This window comes from Acanthisitta chloris, unplaced genomic scaffold (assembly GCF_000695815.1).
Source record: "Acanthisitta chloris isolate BGI_N310 unplaced genomic scaffold, ASM69581v1 scaffold7448, whole genome shotgun sequence".
NCBI lineage: Eukaryota > Metazoa > Chordata > Aves > Passeriformes > Acanthisittidae > Acanthisitta > Acanthisitta chloris.
This window is the reverse complement of record NW_008686482.1, coordinates 47,139-74,577: the sequence shown is the minus strand read 5'-3', so window position 1 is coordinate 74,577 and position 27,439 is coordinate 47,139. Positions and strand designations below refer to the sequence as shown.

The 27,439-nt window shown below is 38.9% G+C and overlaps 1 protein-coding gene across 1 annotated transcript in view; it reads left to right on the top strand.

Moving 5' to 3' along the window:
• Positions 1–27,439, top strand: part of PIK3C2G (phosphatidylinositol-4-phosphate 3-kinase, catalytic subunit type 2 gamma) — a gene marked incomplete at its 3' end in the record, with an annotated part of 130,520 nt that overhangs the window by 60,457 nt on the left and 42,624 nt on the right. The window contains 3 exon segments of the mRNA XM_009080150.1: positions 4,265–4,453; positions 15,372–15,465; positions 16,564–16,658. Of these exon segments, the coding sequence (XP_009078398.1) occupies positions 4,265–4,453; positions 15,372–15,465; positions 16,564–16,658 (378 nt within the window).

The following is a 27,439-nucleotide window of genomic DNA, read 5'->3' as shown; positions in this document are numbered from 1 at the left end:
TGCTAGTCTTGTGTTTTTCCATAGTTGGCTGTTTTCTGTTATCCTATCTTAGAGGCAAAGCTGGTCTCCCAAATGAGTCAAGGTGAAGGGCTTTGAATGAAGCAATTCCGTCTTTTAGTACTAAGTGATCCAGAGGAATCTGTCAGCCTGCAATTGTTGTTTCCATATCAGAAGAATTCTTTTTATCTTCCTCATTCATGAAAGATTTAATTTTAAAAAATTGGAACATATTGGTATGCAAGCACATTATTTGCCATGATATCTGCAGATCTCTTCCTTCCTTTTTTCCATATGTCAAGAAAAGGAGAGGAATCTAGGTAGCTTTCTCATGGCAACGTGACTGCATGATGATCCTTTCAGACTTATAAGCCTCAAATATGATTTTGAAACAAATGGATGTCTGTGGTCAAAAGACATGAGATACCTTTCTCAGGCTGTCATGATCCTTCTGTTCATTCTACTGAAAGCACAGGGAATATGTGAATGGACAGAAAATGTGCTTAAATATATGGTAGAAAAGGAAGAAACAGTGGTTAAAAACAGACAGCTGCATGGTTGTCTTTGTTAGAGGCTGTTGAATCCAGTGGTGTTTTGAACACAAGGCTGCTGTGGCTTTGTGGCCCCACACTGAGCCATTAGAGAGGTGAACATGGTATAAATACCAACAATATTATTCCTGATAGGGATATCAACAGAAAGGAAAAGCAATTCCGTACCACCACACACCCCAACAGGCAGCACTGCCACAAATGGACAGCACAGCCAGCCTGATGCTGTGGCTCTTCTCTGCCTGATCAGGAGCAAAATCTGCTGGTGGAATATGTGCACACACATGTATGTGTCTATATATAGTGTCAAGATATTGATTGCTCCAGTAGTTGTGCTTAGTCTATCCAGTAGCTGGCCCCACATCTCCCTGCTCTCACCATCTGCTGACACCCAGACATACAGTCCTCCCAGGTTCACAGCCATCCTTATTTATTTGCTGGTGCTTGGACTTCTTCCTGTTACATGGATGTTGTTTTCCCCAGTAGCTGGCTCCAAGTCCTGTGTCTCTGGTAGATGGCTCAGATCACTGGTCCCCATGGCCATCATCTCTTAGATGCTGATTAATGAAGAGAGCAATGGCACTGAAGGCAGTGAACTTCACCACGTGGCCCTTGTGCTCCTGACAGCCCTACACCATGTGATCTTGGGCATCATCACCAAACCAGGCAAGACAAGGCCCCTGAGAGGATGTTACTGCCAGCTGCTTTGGCTGACTTCTGAAAACATTTCAGATGTGAGTCTGTGATTCCTTTTAGGATTACTGTGTTTGAAATTCACACCCCAGACAACTAACCATCTGAGATAAAGGCTGTTCTTCAAACCTGAGACAGCCTGTTTGTGCACAGTGGGGTCTCAGGGTAAGGGCAGAGACTGGTTTGGAGCCAGGAAGATGACAGTCTTGTTTCTGCCATCTTTATCTCCTTCGTTCATCATTTTTCTTCTACCTTACTTCTCTTTCAGCTTCCCTTTTCCTTTTTGCTACTTACCTGGTAAGAATCTAGTTTACCTGCCAGTGGTCACTAGAGTGCTGTTGCTCTGAATTGTAATTAGAAAGGCTAATTCCAGTTGGGTGAATAGTGGAAGAGGTCTAAAAAAGTGCAGTGATGCTGCATGCTTTTCTAGTCTGTCCATGGCAGAGAAACTTCCAAGTGCAAATCAGTGCCTGGAGACAGAAATTTGCGTTTTCTAGCTTTGCTGCTCTTTCCTGGGTTTGTCTTGTTCTGCTTTGGTACTGAACATGAACAACAAAAACAGCTCAGAAGCATTTAAACTCATTTTTGCCATTTCCCTCACCCCAAAAAGTAACATTAAGACCAGCAAAGAAAGCTTGCAGAGAAGCTGTTTTCTTCATTTAGCTAAAGGGATTGATGAAAACTTTAAACCGAAACCCACTGAATTATTTACATTTTCAGATATTTTGGTTTTATTTATGTTGAACAAAATAGCTATATTTCATATAGCTATATTTCATATAGCTTTTATATGGAGTGAAATTTAGGTACAGCTTTGTCTAAAAACCCTAAACTGCATTTCATCAATAAAGAAGGTTTATTAGCATCTTACCCCTATTCAGCCAAAGAAATGTCCTTATTAGCATAACAATCTTCAGATGCTCTATGTATGCAAATTATTTTTACCATCTATCTTAAATATATTATTACATGTATATACAAACTTTTGTTGCAACTGAGAAACTTAAAATCAGAACCTAAAATACAAACCCTACTCTCCCCAACCATTAACTTCATCTCTGATCTTCAAAGCGTGGAAAGAGAAACTGGCATTGCCTCTGGAGTAAAGTCAAAGGGAGAAATCTGTTATTTAGAAAACATGATACAAGGATTGATTTCTTATCTCCCTTTGCAAGCTCAGTAGAAGCTTTAACTGCTTTAATCTGAACAACAGATTATCTAGTTTGGAAGATGCTGTTTGAAAGCTGAAAGTCAACATAGGAAAAGGGATCCTTTAGCTGAACTGTCCTGCAGAATACCATCCAAATGCAGAAGATAACCAGACAGGCAGTGAAGTCTTAGGCCTACTTTTATCTCATTTTCTGTGTGTGACTCCTTCACACAATCACAAAGGCATCTGTCTATTGTCACAGTAGACATGCTGGGAATTCTGAAGCTGTTTCTTGAAGTGATTACCAAAATAATACTTCTCCTGAAAGTCATGACAGAATTTGTATCACAGTTAGGTTCATCCTCTGCATACATTTATGAGCTTATTCTCCTAAAGAAAAGAAATTAGCATTCACTCTTGTGGCCATAAAAACTTGCCCATCTTTGTGTCTCTGCTCTCTGTTTCTAAATGCTTGGCAATTCAAAATTCCAAAGGAGAAAACTTCCCTAGTGCAGAGAGAGCCAAAGGAACTCATTTCTATGAGTCGTGAAAGACACAGCCTTGACAGTTAGAGTGGGACTAAGATTTTTTTTTTTTTTGGGCTAAGAATTCCCAAAACATTGCAAATACAATGAAGATAACCTTGGAAAGAATGTAAACACTTGGATTTTCAGCCCTGTTTACACATCTGGATAATGAAATGCTTGACTGGAAACAAACTATTTACTTCATGCTTTCTACAAGGTTTCTCACACTTTGTTCTGAAATACCTAGGTTTATTTAAAGTCCCAATTATGTTGTTAAATAAATGGATCACAAATCTGGTCAAATATGACCAAGAAACCAATGTTGTTCTTAATTTCAGTAATGACTTGTATGAGCTGGAGATGAGTTTGCTGTCTCAGAACTTGCTTTTGAAAGGTCTGATATCAAATTAAGGAGATTGTCTGAGCTTGTCTCTCAAGGGAAATCTATTTTTCTGTTTTCTGATGTGTCAGATCCTGGGGTTTAATATGGACAAGGCAAAGACATCTGAATTGCTGACAAATCAGAGGACATAAAGCAGAAATTATTCAGAGGCATTTCTCACTGTGGTGAAATATGGTGTTGATGACTGACCACTTTATGAGTATGTCATTTAGATATCTAATATCTCCATGAGGAATTTGGTATATTGCATCCTTTTCTGTGAGTACAGGAAAGCATGACATGCTAGACTTCTCAAACTGACACAGAAGTTATTCTCTTCCCATTCCCAAACTCATTTCAGCACTGGGGATAATCACACTCTGTTTTTGTCTCAGGTTTTTGTGGATGTGCCTAAACTGTGTTTGAAATGCAAATACATTACAAATGGACACACCTGCAGTAAATGTGCAAAGCAAGGGCAGGAAGAAAAGCTATGACTAACAGTGTTGTGTGTGTAGTTGTTACAGTACTTAGTTAGAGGTGATGTGGAGCCAGATGGGTGTGGTAATACTTTATCTGGTGATAAATATCTGGTCCTAAGTAAATTATTAAGTGTATTTTCTTTCTTTAAAAAAAGCCCAAAATAGCAAAAACAACCAAACAACACCAGCAGAGACAGTGGAGAAGAGAACTTGAGAGTGCTTGGGAAGTGAAATAATCATGTATGTGTGTCTTTTGACACTTCATTTTTATATGACCTAAGGCTGACAGATCCAGAGTATAAGTATCACTTTCCTTATAAAAGCTGGGCTGCGGAAAATGATATCCTACCCCAAGGAAAACACATCCTTAGCCGAAAAGCAGTGTACTGTGTGACTTGGCCCCTCTGTACAATAAAGTTTGTTGCTACACAAAGCTCCAGGTGGTTTTAATTTCAAACTGAATTTCTAATCTTCTTTTTCAGACTCTCAGAGCAACAGAGAAGAATCTTATGGTTTTATCGTTACCACTGCAATAATCAAAATTGCTCCATTCCTCTGGTGCTGGGCAGTGCACCCAGCTGGGATCGAACCACTCTGTCAGAAATGTATGCTGTGTTGAGCAGTTGGAGGTTTTCTAACCCTCTAGAGGCACTTGGCCTTCTGACTTTCAGGTAAGGGAAAATTAACTAAGTAGGTAAATAGCAATAACCAGAATGATAAAGTGCTGGGTAATCTGTACTTTGGTTGTGTCAGACCTTGGTTCACTGACTGTGCTTTTGGTTCTGTCTCTGTCAAAGTGAAAATAGAGTTGCAACTCTTGTAATGACCTTGAGTTGAACATGCCAGCCCTGTCTTCTTGGTTGAGAAGGTTTTCTATTTCTCAGGATAATGAAAAGAGTATTTCATTCTCTGTAACAGACTCAGTTTCTGGTTAACAGGTGATCAGTCAAATACTTAGCACTTCCAGAGCACTCCACATCTTCAAACTACTGTACAGAATTGAAGTGACTAATGGGAGATGAGGAGGACTGAAGTATGCTTCTAAATTATACAATAGTCTATGTAAATACATACAGTCCCACATGTAGCCTATCTTTCTGAAGCAGATTGGATGAAACTTTGAAGTCAGTTCCCCACACTTTGAATAAATTCTGTTGCAGTGCCTTATGTTCCACCCCCACTCTTACACTGAGAGTTGATTATCAGAAGCCTTTCTTGATGCTGGAGATAGTCCTACCCCTGATGTAATAGCAGATGCTAGGGGACAGAATCTGTGTCAGCAGTTACATTTCCTCCAAAAACTTGGGAGGTACTTTGCATTAAGTGGCCTACCTGTGAAAACATTAAACATGCAGATGAAATGCTTGAGCAAATTTGGTTTATCAAGCCCTTGCTTGTCTTGAGTAAGCACAAGCTGCACCAGCTTTGCAATTTCAGTTTCATGTTGTACCTTTAGGAAAAAATACCTCCCCTAATGCTTTACTTGAGCAAAGACTATATACACTTACCTCCACATTATTGAAAATAGTTATTTAATCATATAAAACTGACTATTGCCTGTTATTTCCCTCTGGATGCAATTTCCTAGGAACACCTCTATCTCGGGTTTATAGCTGAACTATTAGCAGTTTCACATGTTTGTAAACATGTCTTTTGATTGTGTAGTGGAAATGGTGAAAGCAAAGATCCTGAAAGATCAGATTCTGGAGCATAGAATTGTTGTCTCATTTACCTTTATTGAATTATCAGGATGTCATTTTGAAAAGATCTCTGTGGAAAGGAATATATAGGCAGTGTGTTGCCTTCCACACTCCAGAGCAGCAAGAGATTTCAAATTGGTTTCTCAGAGCTTTCATATCAGACCTTTAGTCTGATATTGTTTCTGTGTATGGGTGGCATTTCTGCAAATGGAGAGCTTGATTGTTCTTTGCAGATGGGGCTCTGCACCAGGGTGTGGTGCAGAGTATCAGTCCTGTCAGGTGCTTCACAGGGTGTTTAGTATGACTCAGTCTGTCACTGTGCTTCTCAGTGTGTAGTGGATGCAGTGCACACGTGGTTCATGCTGGTTGCCACAAAGGTTGCTGGCATGAAAAGATGGGAAAATGTCATCTCTTTGGCTCTCTTGGTGCCACCGTTGGGAGTGGCTGGCACCTGCAGTCGTGCCAAAGAACAAATATAAATCATACAAGATCAAGATCTTGGATGGTTAGTCCCTTCAGTTTCTTTCTCACAGAAGATACCAATCCAGTTGGGTTTTTTCCTTCATGCTAATGCCCCAGGAATAAGTTCTGGATCACAGAATAAATCTTCTATAAAAAGAAATTGTGTCCTTCACATATCTACAGTGTTTTGTGGGTGCATGAGCAATGGGAAGCTAACCTTCAGAAACAGAGACATTACATATCCTGAAAGATGTCTAGTTTAAGAGCCATCTAGGTCTCGTGATTTAACTACTGAGAGACATGTATGCAAATTGAGAGAGTGGGTTGAAGGGAGAGGAGTACATTTCATATAAATGGATTTTTGAGGTTTCGTCTCTAAATTCTGTTTTTCTCAGATTTCTATCATTTTGAAAAGTACAGTAGCACTGGATAGGGTCCAATTTTCCTTCACCATTTACCTTCAGTGACTTGGGCTTGTAGGCTCTGTAACCAAGCTGGTTTTGAACGTTCATTCAACTCTGTGCTGTGTTATGTTTGGCACTGACAATTCATCAACTCAGTTCCTCACTTCTATCATCCACAAAACAGCTCTCTGATTTCTTGTGATTACTGAGACACGGCTGAAAGATCCAAGTTCATATAAAACATGAGCAGAATACAAAATAAATGTTCTTTATGCGTTCATGTCTATTTTAATGACATGTGTTGCCATCACTATCAAACCATGTGTAAGTAAAATGAATTAGAGCTGACCTTTGTCTACATGTGTTGCTTCTTTGTCTACTTGCATTGCTAGAGGAGCAACTGCACTAAACCAGACCAAAAGTCAGTCTAGTGCATTCTGTCTCCAATGATGACCAAGAACAGTTACCCAGGAAAGGCAGAGAGAATGGGCCAGACATAGTGACACTGTGCTATTTGCAGTCTTCCTGTGATCTGCAGCTCAGAGGCTTCCTGAGGCACAATTTTTTTGTTGAAGAGCCTTCTTGCATTTTTCTTCTAGCAAAACATTCAGCTTTCAGCACATCCTGTAGTTAGGAGATCCCCAGTTCAGCTCTTTGTTGTATCATTTCTATACATCACAATCTACCAGATTGCCTTCAGTACTATAAAAGAGACTAAGAGTTTCCAACCACTCCAAATTTCAGCTGCTTTCTTTGGTAGAACTTCAGTGTGCAGGGTCTTAAAGAGCATCTGAACTTGTCCTGCTCGATCTTTATACTTAAAATCACTAGTCACTCCTGCAAGCCTTGGGCTGGGGATTCTGAATCATTCTACTTAGAGCTCAAAAGAAGCATCTGCTCTGATGATGAAGCTCAAACTCACATTTGCAAGGATAAAGAACTGAAAATCATTGGAGGTGCTTCCTCATAGCCTGAGTTAGAAGGCACCATCACAGAGCTTAGGGGTGAAGCATCACAGCCCATCTATCACAGATCTGAGGGAGAAAGCTCTTTGCAACTTTCTGAAACTTCTAGATTGTTGTGTTCACTGCACAGTTAAATGTCCTATTTAATAAATGCTTCTTGTTCTTAGAGTGTCTCTTGCTTATGCTCTTCCACATTGCAGGCACATCTCAAGGCAGCCAAATGATAACATACTCATTTATGCAGTGGAAAGGGAGAACTTTCATAAATTGAAAAAAACAATCATGGTACATTTCACAGATAAATTCAGCAGCAACCTTGCATCCAGTACTTGGAGCAAATGCATTGATTCTTAAAGCCCCAGAATCCAATGCTTAAAAAAACCAATTTAAAAAACAATAAATGTTTCTTTAATCAATAAAGGCAGGATGGAGAGGATGGAAGGGGGAAGTGTAGAATAAGATTTTTACACTCTTAGTTTTACCTCTCATTTCAGGGAAGGATGATTATAAGCCATTGCCTGAAATATCACATTATCCCTAAGGCAGAAGGTTCCTCCTACTCAGAACAGCTTATTGGTGCCTTGTGCATTTTGCCATTGACTTCACTTATTGAATTTGGTGAAAAGCCAAGATTTAGTGGAGTTAGAGCTTTCTCTAACTTTATCTACATTGCATGGCACATCAGCCAGGGAAGTAACACCAGAACACTTGTTTGTTCAGAAAATTTTCTTGATGACAGAAAGAAACCAAAGGCAGTGTTGGGAATGCCATCACTTATGATGTGTTGCTAGCAGGCCAACGGTTTGTGTATGTATAGAACAACCATACTTAGAAATTTTGTCAGGTTTTCTTGCTATTCAGATTACCAGAAATGAAGATCCAAACTTATTCCTTAAGCAAATACCAGAATACTTTCTTCAATATTTGTTTTTTCCTGACACATCTAGAGTGCACTTGCAGCCCTGTGAGGTAATGTGGCTAGGAATCAGGAAATCCAGCTAGAATCAGGAAATAACCACCAAAGAAGAAGGTGTGGCATTTTCCAGCATTGTGCATGGCTGCAACCATTTCAAAGAGAGAACATTCTGATGTAGATTGTGGAGCTGAAGACATAATGTCCCTGGTAGTTTTTTCCTGACACATCTAGAGTGCACTTGCAGCCCTGTGAGGTAATGTGGCTAGGAATCAGGAAATCCAGCTAGAATCAGGAAATAACCACCAAAGAAGAAGGTGTGGCATTTTCCAGCATTGTGCATGGCTGCAACCATTTCAAAGAGAGAACATTCTGATGTAGATTGTGGAGCTGAAGACATAATGTCCCTGGTAGGCTTAACAATTTTTCCATTTCCTGCTTTTCTGCCAGGGCCATTACACAGAAAAGGACATTACTTTAAAACCATGTGCCCAGTCCGGAGGAGTTTGACATCAGATATTAAGGTGTTAGAGGGGTTTTGTACTTATTTAATTCTCTGTATGGAGTAGGGGAAGATATGACTCCTCCTACCTCTTCTTGACCTGGGAAGATGCCTTTGGTTGCAGTATCCCTCAGCCTCTGACTCTCACAGCATTATTGCCAATTTTCACTTCATGTAGCACAGTAGCTACTGAGTTTCAGAGGTTAGGATATTTAACCAATAATTATAATAAAATGTGATAGCTTGAAGACAGATTTTATTCTCACACCTGTGAAAGCCAAATTGATTTAGGATTATTGAATCAGATTGTCATTGTTTTAATAAAAGCTGAATTTAAAGTGTTCCCTTAGAGTTCATAACAGGATGCCCAACAGAGTAGTTATCAAGTAGATACAGCCAGAGCATATCTTGCCTGTTTGCACCTTGTCTTAAAAGGCTGTAGTTCTATATCAACGTGGAGAGCAAACATGGACTTATGCAAAGAAATAAGATAAGAACAAAGCAACACACTGCAATTAATTTGCCACTTTGATGTACAGAACACACTACTGATAAAGCTTTAAAACTGCTTGTGCTTAATATACATGAAATTAAGTATTAACTTAGATGAGGATGTATACATTGGTAGGAATGGACAACTCTTCTTTTTGAGCATCAGAATGTGATGAATTCTCTTTTTTTTTCCACTGCCTTTAACCTTTTTTTGCTTTCTTGGCATTAAACATGAAGATGCTACAGCAGAAATCTAAAGGAGGACAAATAACAATGGATAACTGTGTGGACTAGGACATACTTTCTGTGCATAAATGTGCAATCCAGTCAAGAGACTGAATATGTAAATAATCGAGTTTTGCATGTTTTAGTCTTTTCTTTTAATGTTACAGAGAGCAAGGTTTGTCTCTGGGGTAGGATGAACCTTCTAGATCATACAGGTTTCAAATAGGAAACTGTTGTCTTGTTAATTTCTTCCTACTCTTGTTCTCTTCTGGGATATAGTTCACCATATGGTCTCCATGACATCTTAAACTTATCCTTGGTTGTTTTAGTCAGAATTTCTTGTAGAAAATCTATGTAAGCATTACTTAAAGTATCTTTTCTGTGAGTAAATTTGACAGATCTATCTGCCAATCAATCAGCCAAAGCAATAGGTAGTGTATCTGACCATGACCTTTGCAATGTGTGGGTATGGGGTGAGTTCAAGCAACTTCTTGCAGTGAAGAGTGAATATATGACTCTTTCAGTGGAAAGTTATGAAAATCCAGTGTCTTTTTTCCTCATGGTTTTGTTACCTCTTTCAGTGGAAAGTTATGAAAATCCGGTGTCCTTTTTCCTCATGATTTTCTTATCTTTCTATACTTTGTTTTAGTCCTTGCCACTTTCTAATGTTCATCCACTTACACAGTATCTAGAAGCCCTCAAAGGAATAAGAAAGGTCACCAACAGAAAGTCCTGCTGATGTTATCTGTAAGCTAAAACTAAAGGAATATCTTGACCATTATTCTACTTGTTTCTTCTCTCTTCCTGTCTAATTATCTTTAAAATATTTAAACTGCCTCACAAAACTTACCTATTTTATTACACAGTTCTTCCATACTATCTCTCCTGGCCCAGCTGCACCCATCAGTGACATGATATCCTTTACTGCTTAGAGGGGTGTTTGTTTTCAGTTGGTCTCTTCATTCCAGTAGGTTTGCTAGCTCACACTTCCCTTTTTCTACCAGACTTAATAACCTGCATTTCATTGGCCTGAACTTTCTCTTTTCTTGGAAATGCAACAGAACTTAAAATGTGAAGGGAATTGCAAAAATATGTAGCATGTTCTCATCCTCTAACTTAAAAGAAGGCCTGTGAAAGGCTGTGCTGTTCTCTACAGAGATCCTCACATGTCAGAAAAGGTAGTGAACTATACAGTTCCATTTATCTGACAGATATATTCCAACTTTGGTTTATTTGAGACACTGCAATAAAATTCGAATAATAAAACTGTTAAAAATAAATGCACATCTATTTCTCATTTTCAGTCCATACGTCACTAGCAGATGCTGAAATCTCAAGAGAATTTCACAAATGCACAGGATGCCTCAGCAGTGCTTAGTTTTCTGTTTGAATCTGATTTAGCTGAAAGGTGCAGCTAGACAAATAGCTCCTGACTGACTATCTGGATGAAAGAATCAAAGACTGAAAGTTGTCCTTACTTCTAAAGCAAATTGTAATCTATGCTTATCCAGCTCAAAATTCAGTTTCTACAAAAAATATCTTAAAGTCTCAAGGGAGAACTAATAATCTATAGCTACTTAGACAGAAGTTAAAACTTGGGTGGCTGTCAATCATTTGGATCATGCAGGGAGGGAAGAACAAAACAGCAAAAAAGGGTGGTGAGGTTAAATATCAGAGGAAAACAAGTTTCATAACTTGTGGAGGATCCAAGTCATGAGATGAGCTGTGAAGGGGAAATTAGAAGTCCTGCAGAGTGTGACCTATTACTGAGGACTAAACTCAACAACTATAATTTACATATTGCTTATTTTTCAGTAGCCTCTGAGTGTGTAAACCTGGAACAAGCTTGTAAGCAGTCACAATCTCTGCTGTGGAGTACCCATTACCTGAAGAGTGAATAAATGAAATTAGCCAAAAGAAGAAAGCTAAAAGATATTACAGTGCACTTAGGCAAATAAACAGGGAGCACTGTAGTTCTATTCACTGAAGTATTTATTGACCAATAGGTTGTATGTCGAGGGGAAAAAATAATACTACTAGAAATAAATGGAAACCTAAGCTGGGATGTAATGACCATTTTGAAACTATGCAGAGAAACACAGGAGCATTGTTAATGGTTTTGGTTTTAAGATTGTTTTATTTCTAGTTAAATTCTTAGATATTTTGGTGACAACCAGAAAACATCTAGGGAAGAGGAGTGCCTGAATGTCCTGCCTCTCCGAAGCCACTGTCAGAGGCCACATGTCAGGAATCTGACAAGCTGTAGTTCAAATTTGCAAAATTGATTTAGTGTGGACAAGCTGTACCACAGCTGAGCTCTTCTTTCTTAGGAGCCTACCCTTAAAGACTGGAATATTGAATTTGTAGAGTTGTCTCACTTCTCTGCTTTCAGAGCTTTCAGTGCGTGTAAATAATTGCATATTCATTGCAGCAAGCCCTGGAAATAGCTGTCCTCTAATATCCTAACTATGAAGCTCATTTTCTTAGGCCTGAAGTGATTTCTCTTGCATTGAGTCACAGAGCCAAAAAATCAATTAGTTGTGTCCTCTAATCAAGACTAATTTATGGATTACTAAAATCAGATTTGATGCAACTCAAATGTTTGCAAGATTATTCACTGGAAAAAAAGCCTCTAGCTCTAATTAATTAGCAGCCTACAAGATGGCATAGTTTCCAGGCATGTGAAGGGTAGGATTTTTTACTCAGATCTGCTTCTAGACCAGACCTTACTATTGGGTTTTAGCAAATAAACTGGTGTGTAAGCATGAATAGCATAAGCACCAGGTAATACTAGTGGAATTGGTAAGAATTTGCTGTAATTCCAGTGTTTCTGGGGATGTTAAATGTTTGCTCAAATACAAATGTAAGGGGTAAAACAAATAGAATTAAACAATTTTCTGTTGTACTTGTGGCCCTGAACTAAATTCAAGATTCAGGAGAGCAATGGGTGTTACATCTGGGGCTTAAAAAATTCTCAGGTAGTTAAAATATTTGCTAACTTCCCACTCTGTTTAAAAGATTCAACTCAGCCTCAAGCTGACTTGGAGATTAACAGGCTGAAAGAAACAGTTTAGTAACCAGGACCAACAAATGACCAAAATCTCATTCAAGAAGAATGACAAGAGTCATGTTCCCTGAAGCAAACTACCCTGTAGCTATTTCTGCCCATGTGTTTGAGCTCATCATTATCCTAATCACATCTTGCATTACTTTTAATAACTTAGATATTGTCCCAGTTTTGATTTAGAGCAAATTCATTCCAAGTAAATCCAGTGTTAGCTGTTGAATTTTGGGATTAAAGTAATTTTATCATTCTTTGTTTAGCTGGAAAAAAATACAGGAGTTTCTTTCATCACAGCATTGCATATATTCAGATGTTGGCTGCTAGTAAGGACAAGCTGTAACTAATAACATTTTTCTGCTTGACTTGGTGCCTGTAGAGTGTATTTCACTGTTCAGTAACCTGTTGAACTAGGTGAGAAGGGAAAGGGAAAGACTGATTTCCATATTATCTGCACGTGCTTGGTACACAACCCTTTGAAGAAATTGCATAATTAGAAAATAGGATGATGTGTAAAGGATATTTTTTAAATATATAGTCCTTTTTCAAATGTGTTTGGTTCTAAATAGCCATGTGAATATTAAAGTAACAACTTCTCATTCCTACTAGGTTGCCTAGAATAACTAAACAAAAAAAATAAGCCTTGCAAAATATGCTAATTTGGGCCTATCATGATAATTTATTTCTAATGTATTCCTCCTCTCCCCGTCAAGGCCCTCTCAACATTATACAAAGAATTATAAACTCTGGTAGAAACACCATGAAATATGTACCATAACATACCATAAACAAAATAATTAGACCAGACCTGAGCTGTGTTGTTAAAAGGGGGTTTGAAAGTGCTACAGGTGGCAGCTGGTTGCAGCCCAGAACACCAGTCCTTACAAGTAAGTCCAACTGTTCACCTTTTTTTTTACTTTAATCAAAATATCCACATTTTATTTGATGGCCTGTAGTTAACTCCGTGATCAAAGTGTACATATTGTTCTGCTTCAACTTATTTTACTGTACTTAAAAGCTCAAGATTGGAGCTGCAGGTGCCATTATACTGCTGAGCACTTAGCTTTGCAATTCCTTCTCTCCTTGTCTCGATAGCAAGGAGCAGTCACTGCTGCAAATATGGGACTGTCTCCTGTGTCTCACTTCTGATTTACTTTTCTAGTGAGTCTCTTGTTGGGAAAAGGTGCTGGATAGGAGGCTGGGAAGAGAGCAGGCTGGTTTTGTGTTGAGCTCTTAAAGCAGTAATGCTGTTGGCCTGTGACACCTTCTGCCATATGTGGTGGGTTTGATTTCAAAGGACTTTCCTCAGAGTGAATTGACAGGATAGCCTGTGTCCTTTAGTCATGCCTTTTATGTATGCCTAGACTGCCAAAGTAGAGTTTCCACAGAGCCCAATGGCTGTATCAGTTCAGAGAGTAGGGATTCACTGCTTTTTTTGTGGGGCAGGTGCTTGGCCTCAGAGAGCTGCATCAAAGCCCAGTAGTTCTTCTGAAGAAGATCCAGTTGACTATGGTGCTGTTTGAGGACACTTTTGCCCCTTTGACAGGGATAACCACTCTTGCAGCTCTGGTAACCGAAAGAGCATTTCCAGTTTGCTTTAGAAAACAGAACAGATGCTTGGGATGGCAATGGACAACATTCAAGTACTGACACATAGTGTGACCACCACCTAGCAAACATACACTACCCAAGGAGCACATCTCTTCCTTTCCTTGGGGAAGCAGAACAGCAGCAAAACAGCTACATTTGAACCAATCTAGACAACTGTGTGTGTGAAATTCTCTGTGTATAGAATCATAGAATCATCAAGGTTGGAAAAGACCTCCAAGATTATTGAGTCCAGTCTTTAATGATTAGTGTCACAATTGCAAACCATGAAAAGGTAAAAATTATCTTTTCAAAAGAAGTCCTTAAAATATTACCTTTCAGCTTTCAAATATTAAAAGAGACACGATGTACTTTTTGTCTTTTCCTCTGAAAAGAGAGAAAATGTTCTGTTAAGAGTCAATTTGATCAGTCAGGTTACAGCAAAATGTCATTCTCTTTTAAAGAGAAATGTTTTTACAATCCATGTTATCCAGCCTTCTTTCTCTGCATTATCACTTCTGCTACATTGTGTTTTCCTCTTTGATCATTTTTGTGACGAGGGCTCCATCACAAAATCTATATTAGGCTACAGCCATTCTGGTTTCAACCAGAATTTGTTGATAATATAGCTTATGCTGAATTCTCAAGCATTTTCCCATCAGAAATGGCTGTTTCACTCACCTGGAGCCTTTCTGGAGGAAGGTGTTTATTTTTTACTGAATTTTCCATAAAAAAAACCCTTTAAATCCCCAAAACCATGTTTCCAATTGCAAAACTACTTCTGTTTAAGAAGTATTTTTGACTGTGTTATGATACAAAGCAGAAGGGCTGATACTGGAATAAATTACCTGAAATGAGCCCTTTCGGTATGGGAAATTTCAAGCTTTTATGTTGTTGCTCAGAACAAAAGTCTTCAAGTGACTGTTAAAAGTTCCCATAGCACAGAAATCTCCTATTTCAGGTAAGCAAGAGCAGCAAGAGATCTATAATTTGCTTCTTATTTTAGGAAATTACAGTACATAATAGCTCAAATTAAAAAGTAGTTGAAGCAGAGGGTTGGGGTTTTTTTCCCCTCTATGATACTGCAAGAGTTAATCCAATTAAGTTATCTGCAGTGTGTTTCTTGACTCTTGTTACAATAAAGCAAATTAATTGATTTTTTTTTCCCTGTTCCATTTTGAGAGAAAACCAGTTTTTCTAACATCTTCTATCAGTGAGAGCTCAGGAGAGCTGCAGTGGTTCAGTAGCTGTTAATGATACCTATTTGTTTTGCTCTAGTTTTCCAGATCAAGATATTCGCAGAACAGCAGTCCAGCAATTGGAAAATATGTCAAATGATGAATTGTTAGAATACCTCCCACAGCTGGTGCAGGTAAGGAGGAAATTGAGAGCCAAGGAAACCTTCTGTCCGGATCAATAACTTCATTTAAATACTTTTGATGCTTTCAGTTGGGTTGATATATTGTAAGAGGAATAAAAAAGAAAGGCTGCTCAGCTGATGCAGTTAAAACCAGGGCTGAAGTATAGACTGTTTCCCACTTAAGGGAATGTAATTGCTTTGGCACAGATTGAGCTTTTATATACATTACATCAAGGTACTTTCAAGTAACAAAGAGAAATGAAGAAATGCCATCTGAACAAGAGAAACTCTGCTCTAGTCACCAAACCAGGCTGTTGGGCTTCAGTGCAGTCAAGGAAGCACATGGTGCTGCAACAAATCACAGTTTTCATGATACCACCTAAACCAAGAACATCACTGTCAGCACAGAGTAACCTGGACATTTGGGTGTAGAATTATCTCTTTAGGGATGGACATTGCATTTCACTGGAAATTCATGTTTTGCAAGTTGCGGCCTCACTATTTCCAAAGCAGTTGGTGATGGAGTAAATCCTGTGTTGCAGCTGAGCAGGAACTTCTGAAATCTTTATCCCCTTACTTCATAGGACGGTGCACATGGATGACTTACTATTTCACATTTCAGAGTTTCTCAGGGAGTTTTTGTGTGTCTGTGATATATGCATATCTAGATAGATATCTACTAGATAGTTAGATATCTACTACTTCACTCCTGTGAAGCTGTGGAGCCATCACAACCTTACAGTGTGCACACACTAATGTGACCTTTCACCTTCCACAGCTTCTGTGTCATGAACAAGTTTAGTTTGCAAACAAGATGATCAGATTAAAAAAAACCCTAAATCTAGCACTGATAGTTTGAAGTGGAGGAAGAAAAGCTGCATATTTACATGGATGTTAGCACAGCCAGAGTCAGAGTGGTATCTGCCTGCCCTACAGGTGGTGGCAGACCCTTGTGTGACCCTTGTTGCTTTGCTCATTGTATTGTTAGAGCAATCTCCTGTGTCAGATTGCTTCATTCAGACTAAGCACTGGGTCCTTTCTGATTAGTTTTCTTGGAAAGGCACCAAAGGCAGCAAAAAATTGATTCTTATTTTCAATTTATCTGTTAAGGTACTCAAGTTTGAGTGGAGTCTTGAAAGTCCTCTAGTGAAACTCCTGCTGCATCGTTCTCTTCAGAGCATACAAGTAGCCCATCAGCTTTACTGGTAAGATCATTTGCCATTTCTACCACTGTTGCAATGAACCTAATTCATGATTCTGTTGGTTACAAGCTCTCTTTTTGTTTAAAATCAACAGCAAAAGTAGTTGTTCACTCCTTTATTCCCCTTTCAGCACTGGGTATGGGTAAATTTTATAAAAGACCTGCTTCTACCTGCCTTCATCCTGCCCCTGGGTGGGAGGGAGAGGAGGAAGTTCTGTTTCCTTAAGATACCATGTGTATTTTTCAGCATGTAAAAATAGTCTTCCTCAAAATTTGCAAGCTCCAGACAGCATTGGCTTACTTTTAAAGGATGCTGCTTGCGTGATTTCTCTGACTTCTCTTGAAGTTGTCAGAATTCTCATGTTTATCAAACTGTGTGTCTTACCCGTTTGCATATCAGTCTGACTTGTGAGGGTAAAGTTTCCAATAGTTCCTATTCTGGATTATGGAGATGTACCAGGCCTGGCAATAAGTGCCATTCACCACCTGTCTCTGCAATACAAGGAGCCCTCTCCTTGTATTGTTGAATTAGATGCTTATTCTGTTTGCTGTGCTGTTACCTCAAGGCTCTCTGAACATGAATGTGACTTTCTGCTGTCTGAACATCTGCCCTGTGATCTGAAAATCAAACTCGTGTGTGTTTTCTTTTTTTCCCCCATCTTTAGTAATGATGGATGAACTGAGCTTTCATTTACAGTTCAACTGGTTCAGACCCCTCAAAGCAAAAGCTTTCCTCCCTGCAAAGGGATGACAACAGTTTGCAGTGTAATCATTTGGTTGATGAAGTGTGAGGTTAGAAAGAGCATAGATCATACTTTCATACCTGCATGGTCTCTGGAAGTGTTAGTGGAGATAAAACAGAATTATGACTGTTTGCTTTGCTGAAATGAGGTGGATAACAATAATGTGCCTAATGAGCACATCTGTCAGATAAAGAGGAAGCACATTTAGTGAGGCCTTTTCCTGACAGTGCCTGAAATATGTCTGAGATGATTTCTACTAATATTAAACTTAGTCATAGTGGATATAAAATGTCCAGTCTGGAGCTCTTAAATATGCCCCAAGACATGGTTGTTTCCTGTGCAATTAGAAATGATGTCTAGGGTTCAGTGGACAGTGAATCATTGGCTTGCCTGTGTTTTCTTTAACTCCTCTCTTCTCAGAAGAAAAAAGACTAAGAGTCTGCAGTATTCTTCCTCTTTGCAGCGTAGAACTGTATAAATCCCTGTTTTTTCCCAAATTTTACTCAAACTGTCCAATATTCTAAATTTGGATAATATAGAGCAGATATTCCATGCTGAATAATAAATATCCTTATCTGGCACACTGCAATTTAATGTGGTGAAATACATTTATTTTATGTATAGCTTAGTGTATGGCATAAGTATATCCATATCAAATAGATTATTTCTCAAGGTTCACTTCATTCTCTGCCTTTCAGCTGGTAGTAGCCCTGGTGATGCAAGGTACCTCTTTTATTTAATTTTTCTGTTCAAATGTTTCAATCTAGACTGAGAACTTCGTGTCACACAGCCACACATCTCTTAAAATTTTGCTACTTGTAGTCATCACAATATATACACCTTTTTCCCCTTTGGTTGTTCTGCTTCACCATATTCTTCAGTAATAAACTGCTTTCTACCTGACATTCCAATTTATGTAATTATTCCTATTCCTGTTCCAATATTTTAAAAGGCATTTTCCCAAGCCATAAATTCTACTCACAAAATTTAACAGCAATTTCATGGGGTTTATTAATAAAGCCTTAAATAATTAATGAAGGCTTTCCTTCACAAATTGAATTTCAGTCCTTATAAAAGTGAGGGAAAACAGGTTTTCTTCCACTTATCTCTAAAGAGACTTTGAAAAGAAGCTCAATGATTTAATAATGTGCATGTACACACATAACTGCTTTTAAGAAATGCAATTAGGGTACTTTTTATTCTCAAGTGTTGCATTCTGTTTCATTACCAAATTAACAATCAAGCAAGGACTGGTAAAAACAAACTTTAATACCAAGTTCATATTTTTTAATTGTAATGGATGACATTAATATTCTACTCTTAAAGAATACAATATTGTGTACAATGTACCTGCCCAAAATAAAACTTGGCAAAGACTCTAATGCAATTCAGAAAACTGGTGATGTGATTTCAGAACCACTGGGGGAAAGTCAACTGGTTTTAACTCCCACATTTTACAACACTCTCATAAATCTATAAACTAGTTGCTAGAAATGGTGGTGACTGTCAACACTAATTTGTTTTAATGACAAATATTACTTATAATAGCATGTCAGTTGTTGAAAATTGACCCCATTTCCCTGCAGGCCAGAGATAAGCAGCTACCCAGCAATGGTGTGCCAGCTCATCACCTTCGTAATATCAATGTTGGGTAGTAAATTGTTAACTCCTTTCTATCAAGCAGTGATAAGTTTGTCTGAAGATTTTATTTTACAAATTGTGGGACACTAATTGTCAAAGGTGGACAGAACAGAGAGCATTCATTCTTGGGGCACATCTTTGTTGTAAATCAGGATAGCTTCAGTCTGTTTCATAGTATGTTAAGGGGTTGGAATGGACCTTAGAGATCATCTAGTCCCAACCCCTGCCCTGGGCAGGGACACCTCCCACCAGAGCAGGTTGCTCAAGGCTTTATCCAACCTGGCTTTGAACACTGCCAGGATTGGGGCAGCCAAAACCTCCCTGGGCAACCTGTGCCAGTGTCTCACCACCCTCACGGGAAAAACTTCTTCCTAATATATCATCTAAATTTCCCCTCTTTCAATTTATACTCCTTATCCTGTCACTGCAGTTCCTCAGAATTCCTCTCCAGCTTCCCTGTAGCCCTTTCAGATCCTAGAAGGTGCTGTGAGGTCTCCACCCAACCTTCACTTCTGCAGGCTGAACAGCCCCAACTTCCTTAGCTTGTCTTTGTAGGGAAGGTGCTCCAGTCCTCTTGTCAGCTTTGTGATACATTCTTTTATCTGCTGCTATCTTCCACAATTTCTCTCTGATACTAGTCTTTTCCCATCAGAGCTCCTGTGAGGGGGGAAGACTGGAGCAAGTTTTCCCCATTTCCTAGAGCTGTGGTGACAAGTTATTAAACTGGTTCTAGCAAAGCACAAAAGTTGCTTGAGGGGAAAGAAACCTGCTGAGCCCTTTTGGGCCCTTGTGCTTGCTGAAAATCACTGTTTCTCTCCTTGCTCCTTGTTGTTTCACACACAGGTGGGTTTTTGTCAGCTTTTGTGCTAGAGTTTTAGTCCATCCCTCAGTCTCTGGCACCTTGCCAGGTGGTTTTCCTCTTGCTTGAGCATTTTTGGCTTTTAGCTACTTGCACAGGTGGCAGCTGTGGCATAGAATGCAAACAGCTGGCTGGGGCAGCAGGTGGCCAGGAGTGTGTCTCACAGATGGTTGACTTCCACAGGAGGATTAAGTAACGGGGACAACCACAGTGTCCTCTAGGATCTGTGGCAGCTCCTTGAAGGTGGTGCTAGGAAACAGGTCCCATTGTCATGGAAGAGTATGAGAGTAAATTTTGCTGGAGCAGGAGGATCTGGTGTGCTTAGCTCAAGAAAAGAAAAAGTAGAGTGAAAACCTTGCTGAAGGCAAAATGTCCTTTTGTAGTTTGTCTTCTAAGTCACTAACAGTTTGCAGAACTTTCCTAGTTTTCAACATTTCGAAACTTCATTTTGACTGCAAATCCAGGGAAAAGGGAGTAGTGTCCTATCTTCTGCAGTCCACATCTTAGGGAAAAGTAAGAATGTGAGATGAAAAAGGAACTCTTAGTGGAATCCAGCACACTGAAAACAGCGTGAATTACACTATTGATTTTGTGGCTAGAACAAAATATTTGATTTTTATGTCTTTTTCTATATAAAGAAAAGAAAGAACTGTAAGAAGCAAAAATAAGCAATGTATAAAAGTTTAAAAACACCCTAGTTACATTTTTCTACTATTGGGAGCTTTGTTGTACTTTAATACTTTCTTTTCCAAAATTGTTAGCTCTTACTTTCATTCAGCACTGGAACAATAGACTATTGCTTCATATTTTCTGAAAGAAAATATATCTTTCACTGTCAAAACTGATCTATGTTGACCATAATTTCCTTGAGGACTTCAAAAGAAGGAATAAATCAAGCAGATACTCATCTGTCCAACACTCTTAATTATCTGAACATTAAACAGGTGACCATCCTCCAGCTCTTTCTCTTCCTGCATTATAGTGTCTTTCTCTGACAGCAGTTATCAAGTCTGCTAGTTATTAATGAACTTCCTAAATAGCTGTGTAGAGCAGGCTGAAAAGCCCAACCCATTCAAATGACAGGAATGTAAATACAAGAGACATCTGGTTTGGTTTGTGTTAATTTGAGCCTTCTAACTGATCAGAATCGAAAGATCACTTAATCATATATGTAACCTTAAACCTGTGAATAGCCAGTTCAAATACATGTTTGATTCAACCAAGTAAGGATTATAAATTTCATCTGAATTCAGAGTACTTGATGTGATCATCAGTGTGTTTTGACTGCAGAGAACCTCAGCCACAGATCATACCTAGGGAATTTAGGTCTGAACTCAGAATTGTTACTCATGAAGTGCCAGTCATTTGGAGACTTTTTTTTCCCCCTACTTACTTATGTGTATAGTAAATAACACCATTAGAACATTATTTTTGTGAGCTAATGATTCAGCTGTCTCCTGTGCTAAGTGCTGCATTATTAGCCATGTGGGACTTGGATTATTGCCTTGGAAAACAGACGGATAATTAGTTTGTTTCCTAGTTTACAGACTTTCAGTGTTCTCAGACTCCAGTTTTAGAAAGAGATGGTGTCAAATGGCACAAAGAGATTTGTTGTGAAGAAGCACAAAGAAGTAACATAACTGTTGGGTCTGACCTTCACAGAGTGAGTGGGAAAATAGTGCATTTCACTCCCCAAAACCACATCTTACATTTCACTAAGCACACTGTAGATTTTAAGAAAAAAAATAGCATTTTAGACTGAGCTCCAAAGAAAGAGGAGTGAACTAGCTGTGGTCACAGCTGGAATTCCTAACAGGACGTACTAGCTGCTGTCCATGTCTAGCTATGGGTCTGTCAATACTGCCCAAAAAATCAGGCAGTTATTCCCTGGGATGAGAAAAGCATCTAAGAAATAAGATCACTTACTTAATTTAAATGGCTTTGCACATAACCTACGTTTGTCAAAGAGCAAAGATGCTGCAGATGCTATGATTTCTTTTTATAAATTGAAATATTTGGACATATTCTGACAAAAGTAATAACATCTTAAAATTTCAATATTCTAACGAAAAGGGAAAATGAAAATAACTTCCAAAGAATTAAAAATCAAATTGGAAACTCTACAGGGAAAGGTTAACAAAGAGTCTAAATGTGGCATTTTAGCATTTTAAATATAAAGAGGGAATTAGTTTTCCCAGGCTGTTAAAAACTGCAACTGGTTTTAAAATGAAATCTGTTTGAAAATTAGTAAAAAAACAAAGCTTTTTGTAATTTAGTGACTATGAGATAATCTGGTGAGTCCTTGACAAAGGACAGAAATAACAGAGTTGTGCATGTGTCTGGTTTTAATTATGTTAATTGTTCTTAAGAGAACAAATGTGTTATCTAGAAATCTTGGAATGTTAGGTGTTTGTCCAGGCTGGGAAGAGGTGAGGGACACTTGTGATCATATATCAAGGGGAGAATGGAGTGAAGCATGATTGTTCTCATCATTGGTTTTATTTGTGCAGGCAAACATTCAACTGCACTAAACAAGTTACTGACCATAGAGATAACCCTGTGCATGTCCCACCCTGTGTTTTCCACAGAGGAAATTCCATGCCAGAAGTCATATTCAAAGAGGATTTAATAGTGTCAAGTGCAACATAAAAAGGTCTGTAAATGCCAGTTAGTAGTGCACATTACTGCAATGAAAAGCCACAGCAATGTGTGTGTGTGTGCAAGTGAACCAACTTAGAACTGGGAAAGGAAAAGGGTTCAGAAAAGCCTTAATTCTTGTAGCTGTTTGATTTCTGAGGTAGCACTAAGGAAAATGCTTTCCAATGCATTGTTTTTCCAAACATGGTTTGCCTGATTTATTTTGGGTTTGGCTCCTTTTACGTTTAAAAGTGCTGAAGGTGACAGTTATGCCAGAAAACTCCCTGCAAGCTTCAAGTCAGAGCTGTCGTAACCCCTCCAATAATGTAACTGGATGTGAAAAATGAGTTTGTCTGTTGGATAACCTCTGTAGAAAGGATTGCACAGAGCATCTTGGTGGTGTGTTATGATGTCCCTGGTGCTGGGATATGATGGACTGTAACAATTTGCTTGTGGAGTTGAACAAGGCTGAGGAAGTGGAGTGGGTTGTTGAGAAAGGGATTCAGAGCAGGGCTCTGTGCAGATGTCACACTCAGCTTTTATCTCTGCCTTTCATCTTTTCTTTCCATTAAAAAGTGTTTTATTGTTGCTTCTTGCAAAAACAAAACAGCGAGCCAAAATCTTTCCTGACGTAGATATCTTGCGTAGTGTTTGCTCAGCCCAGAGAAACATTTGGGGATGTAAACCAGAGTAGGAAAACTTTTAACAAAACATTCATCTGTCACTTCAAATGGATAATTTTCAGTCATGAATTTGATGGATGTGGAGTTGTTTTGGTTTTTTATACTGTTAAAGACTGCTGGAAAAAGAGGACTGAAAGTCATCCAAGAATCTTTGTCCAAAATTAGCTTTAGGGATTCTTTGAGCTAGGCCAATATTGAGTGACCTACTTTAACAACCTGAAATGTCCAAATCATAAAAGTAGCTGTCATATAGGGATGATGCAAATTTCCCAAAGCAGGTGGTAATGATTTTGAAGAGATAAAGCCTTAGTTGGAAAGAATCTCCTGTGATTCTCGGCTGAAGAGTTGGAGATGTGTTTCACTGGGGAAATGTTGCCTCTGCAGCCCAGAGCAATCCTGCACTGTGCTGGTGCTACTGATTCTGACTGCTGAGGTGAAATGCTAGGAGAAGATGCCTCACTTCAAATCTGCCAGATAGAATATCTGAAAAAATTAAATTTCTTCATATTTTATGCTTTCATTTTCAGGTTTTACCTTTTCTGAATGTTTGGAAACAATTTCATTATGATTTCCTTTGTGTAAAGCTTTTGGTTTTCTATAAATGGCAATTATTGTATGCAGAATGAGTCTGCAGATGGTTCAAAATTGCATCAGATGATGTAAAACCTTTTATAAGTCTTTCTCTGTTATAGGTACTTTTCTCTTTCTAGCTTAGCTTTTTGTGTTTTAACTAGAGCTGTTTGAACCAATTTTGGGCAAAATTTGTCTTGAGCTACCCTAGAGAGTTGTTTCCAATCCGTTTTTCTTGCAAAGTTCTTGGCACGTGACTTGAATAAATGTAGTTCGGGCCCTGATTTTCTTGGATTAATGTGTTTGGAGTCTTTATTTCTAGTTCTGCAGTTGATCACAGCTATGTCTGGCAGGTGTGAGTTCTGTAAATCATTCCTATTTCTGAACACTGTCAGTGAGGTCTTTAAGGCAGAGTATGAATAAACAGAGGGAGACTTCAAGTGGATACAGGACATGAGTGTGATGAATTATTTGTCATTTTAATGTTGTGTGTTTCTGTGGTTAATATTTCTAGGTTTAGTCATCATTCTCTACCAGAATGAAAACTGAGCCTTGGACCTTTGCCTCAAAAACTGAAACATTAGAGAAAACAGAATCATGAATTAGACATTGTTGAATATGTTTCATCAGTACATGATTCAACAGAGAGTTAGCTTGTTGTTTTTCTTCTATTTGTAGGATTTTTTCTGAGAAAAGAATTCCCTAATGTAAACCCAAATATAATTATGAACATCTTTTTTTCTACTATAAATATTTTAAAATAAGTTTTTCTAGGGAGGAGAGGGCAAGGATTGATAAAAGGTCTTGTCAGGTTAACAGTGCAGAATGATTAGAATTGAGTATTTTTAGATGTTTGCAGAGGATGAATATTTCAGGATTCAACTCATAAATGCCTTGCTGTTTGAAAATACTTCCCTAGGCATTAATTGCTTTCTGAATGCTCTCCCATATTCAATGGTATATTAGTCTGTAATCATAATGTGGCCATTTGGATGGTGCCCAAATTAAAAATAAGCTGAGAGAGGAAAGAAAGAACTGTCAGATGAGTTGTCTTTGCACAGCTCTTTTGCTTGAACAACACTGCTATCATGTAATAACCTCCTTTTAAGCATGAGAATTATTCTACAGAGCATTGTCTCACATCATCTCATTCAGTGTTTTCTTGGCAAAGAGCCCATTTGGTTGAAACTGATGTATGGTGGACCCTTGAAAGAAACAGCAGAAAGTGACCAGTGAATCTAAAAGCATTAAGATTCCTTCCAAATCCAAAGGCTGTAAAATTCTACCCAGTAGTTCATACAAGCAGCAGGCATCACAGTCTGAAGACAGACAGGTGAATTGTTCTTTAGCTTTCACTGTGGTGTCTTACCAAATACACACAGTACTGTTTGGCAAAGTTCATGACACTATTTGTTTCAGAAAGGAAATCAGGCTACAAGAATTGACTTCTGTCTCTGAAAGGCCTTTACTCCTATGTAAAGGTGTTCAGAGCTGTGTTATCACATTATTGTATCAGTGGCTGACAGGAAACTAGTTAGTAAGGAATTTTTCACTATTTATTTTTTAAATATTCATCAACATCAAAGGTTTTCTCAGAAACACTGAGCTTAGATGCAAACATTCAGGTGGTATGAAAAGTGCCAGATGAAGCTGAAAGAAAAGTCTTAATACTTAATGCTTTAGCCAACCTGGCTTTGAATGCTGCCAGGGTTGGGGCATCCACAACACCCCTGGGCAACCTGTGCCAGTGCCTAATAATACAACATAGCAAGAAAAATTAAATGGCCACTTGAATAAAGAAGCAGTGGCACATACAAGGTGGATGATCTTTTCGAATTGGTACCATCCCTTTCTCACAAACTAGGATTTCCTTTCTTCCCTCATTTAATATATGGCTTGGAGAGTTCAAATCCTTAGGCATAAAGGGTAACCCTAAGTGTTTCAGTGTGAACAACAACACAGCCCTCAAAATATCTCTCAATAAAATCCTGTTTTATGCTTCTTACACGTCATTTTCCCAGCCTGTGCACTAGGGCTTATAGCCAAGGAGATTAAAAAAAATAATTCTTTTTTTTTCCCCCTTACATAAGTGCTCAGTTTTGATGTTCAGCCTCCCCCAGCAATTGTTCACAGTCTGTCATCCAGTGAAATTAAAATAACTGTTCCCTCCAAGGCCTCCTTCCACTTCACTCCCGAGATTCTTCAAGATTCATTTGGAAATGAGTAGGGGATGTAATGTGCACAGTAGCATGAGTCTGGAAGGGGTTGAAACTGGGAATTCCCTCCACCTGGCTCTGCAAGCATTTCTGTCTCTTTGCTTCGAGACCCCAGTTCTTCTCCCAGGCACAGGAGTCTGAGTAGTTTTCACTGGGTTGAGATAGGAGGGAATTGCCTCAATGTTTGCAGTGTCTGCACAGAGGTGTGGACCTGTCTGAAGTGATTCAGGAGAGCCTTAGGCAGGCTAAGGGGTACAGAGTGGTCACTAAGGGAACTGAGGGCAGCAAGCAAAATATTTCTATAGGAAGAAGGATGCAGAAAAGCAAGAGGAGAGCAGAGATTAGTAGTAGTACTATAAGTAACACAGTTCTGCCATGTTCTTGAAGAATTAAATAATATTTTTTCCCAGCAGTTTAGACTCAGGTGACTTCCCAAGAGCACTGGGAGATCTAGAACCACATCCACAAAGAAGCATTACTCCCAAGTATAACCACTGCTGCTCTCCCCTTTATGGATAATGTAATTTTGATTTGATTGCCTGTGTTGCTCCATGTTCCTCTGGAGACCTTTGTGCCTAGAAATGCAACCACTCTGTGCTTCTATCTTGGTCTAAGTTATTGATTGTAGAGGACAAGCAGCCATCAACTCTCCTTTTGGAGGAGCCACTGGAGACTTGTACTTGATTGTTGCACACAAATCTTGACTCTGAACTGTCCTCCTTTGCCTGTCATAGCTTCTCTATGAACCTGAAAGACTGTAGGCCAAATAGTGGTAAGTAAATAGTCTCCTGTTCATTCAGAGAAAGACACACTGACGTTTTTTGCATTGTAAACATGCGAGAGAATGTGCAGGCAGTGGCATAAGCAAACCCCAATATCTGCAAACCTTTACCCAAAGGTAGTTCTGACTGATGTGATTTAGACAGTGTAAAGAATAATGAGGAGTCTTTGTTCACACCCTAAGATTAATGTATATCACAGGAATTTTGAAGTATTTGCTGTTCCTGTGACAGCTGAGCCTTGGCTAGAAGTGCTTCCAGAAATTGTCTTTGAGTTTCAGTGCAGTTGGTAGGAATGAAGGCAGACCAGAGTGATGTCCACAACTTAGAACTTAGCTCTTGGCATGCTTATTCATGTTACTGGCTGAATTAGAGGCCTGCCTGTTGTTAGGTCATATCATTAGAAACCACCTTGTTTCTGGGGTCTCATCATCGTTGATGGTCCTTCCCCCGTCTCAGGAACTCTCCCAACCTGCTGCTGAGGGTAAGTCCTCTGAATAACCAGATCCAGCAGCAGAGCTAGCTCTGATTAGAACAGGCACCAGACCAGAAGATCTCCTGAGGTCCCTCCTGACATCAGCTGTTTCATATTTCTGTAAGTTACAAATTAATTTTGTAGCTGTATTGCATTTTTACTGATTCCATTTCCACAGTCCT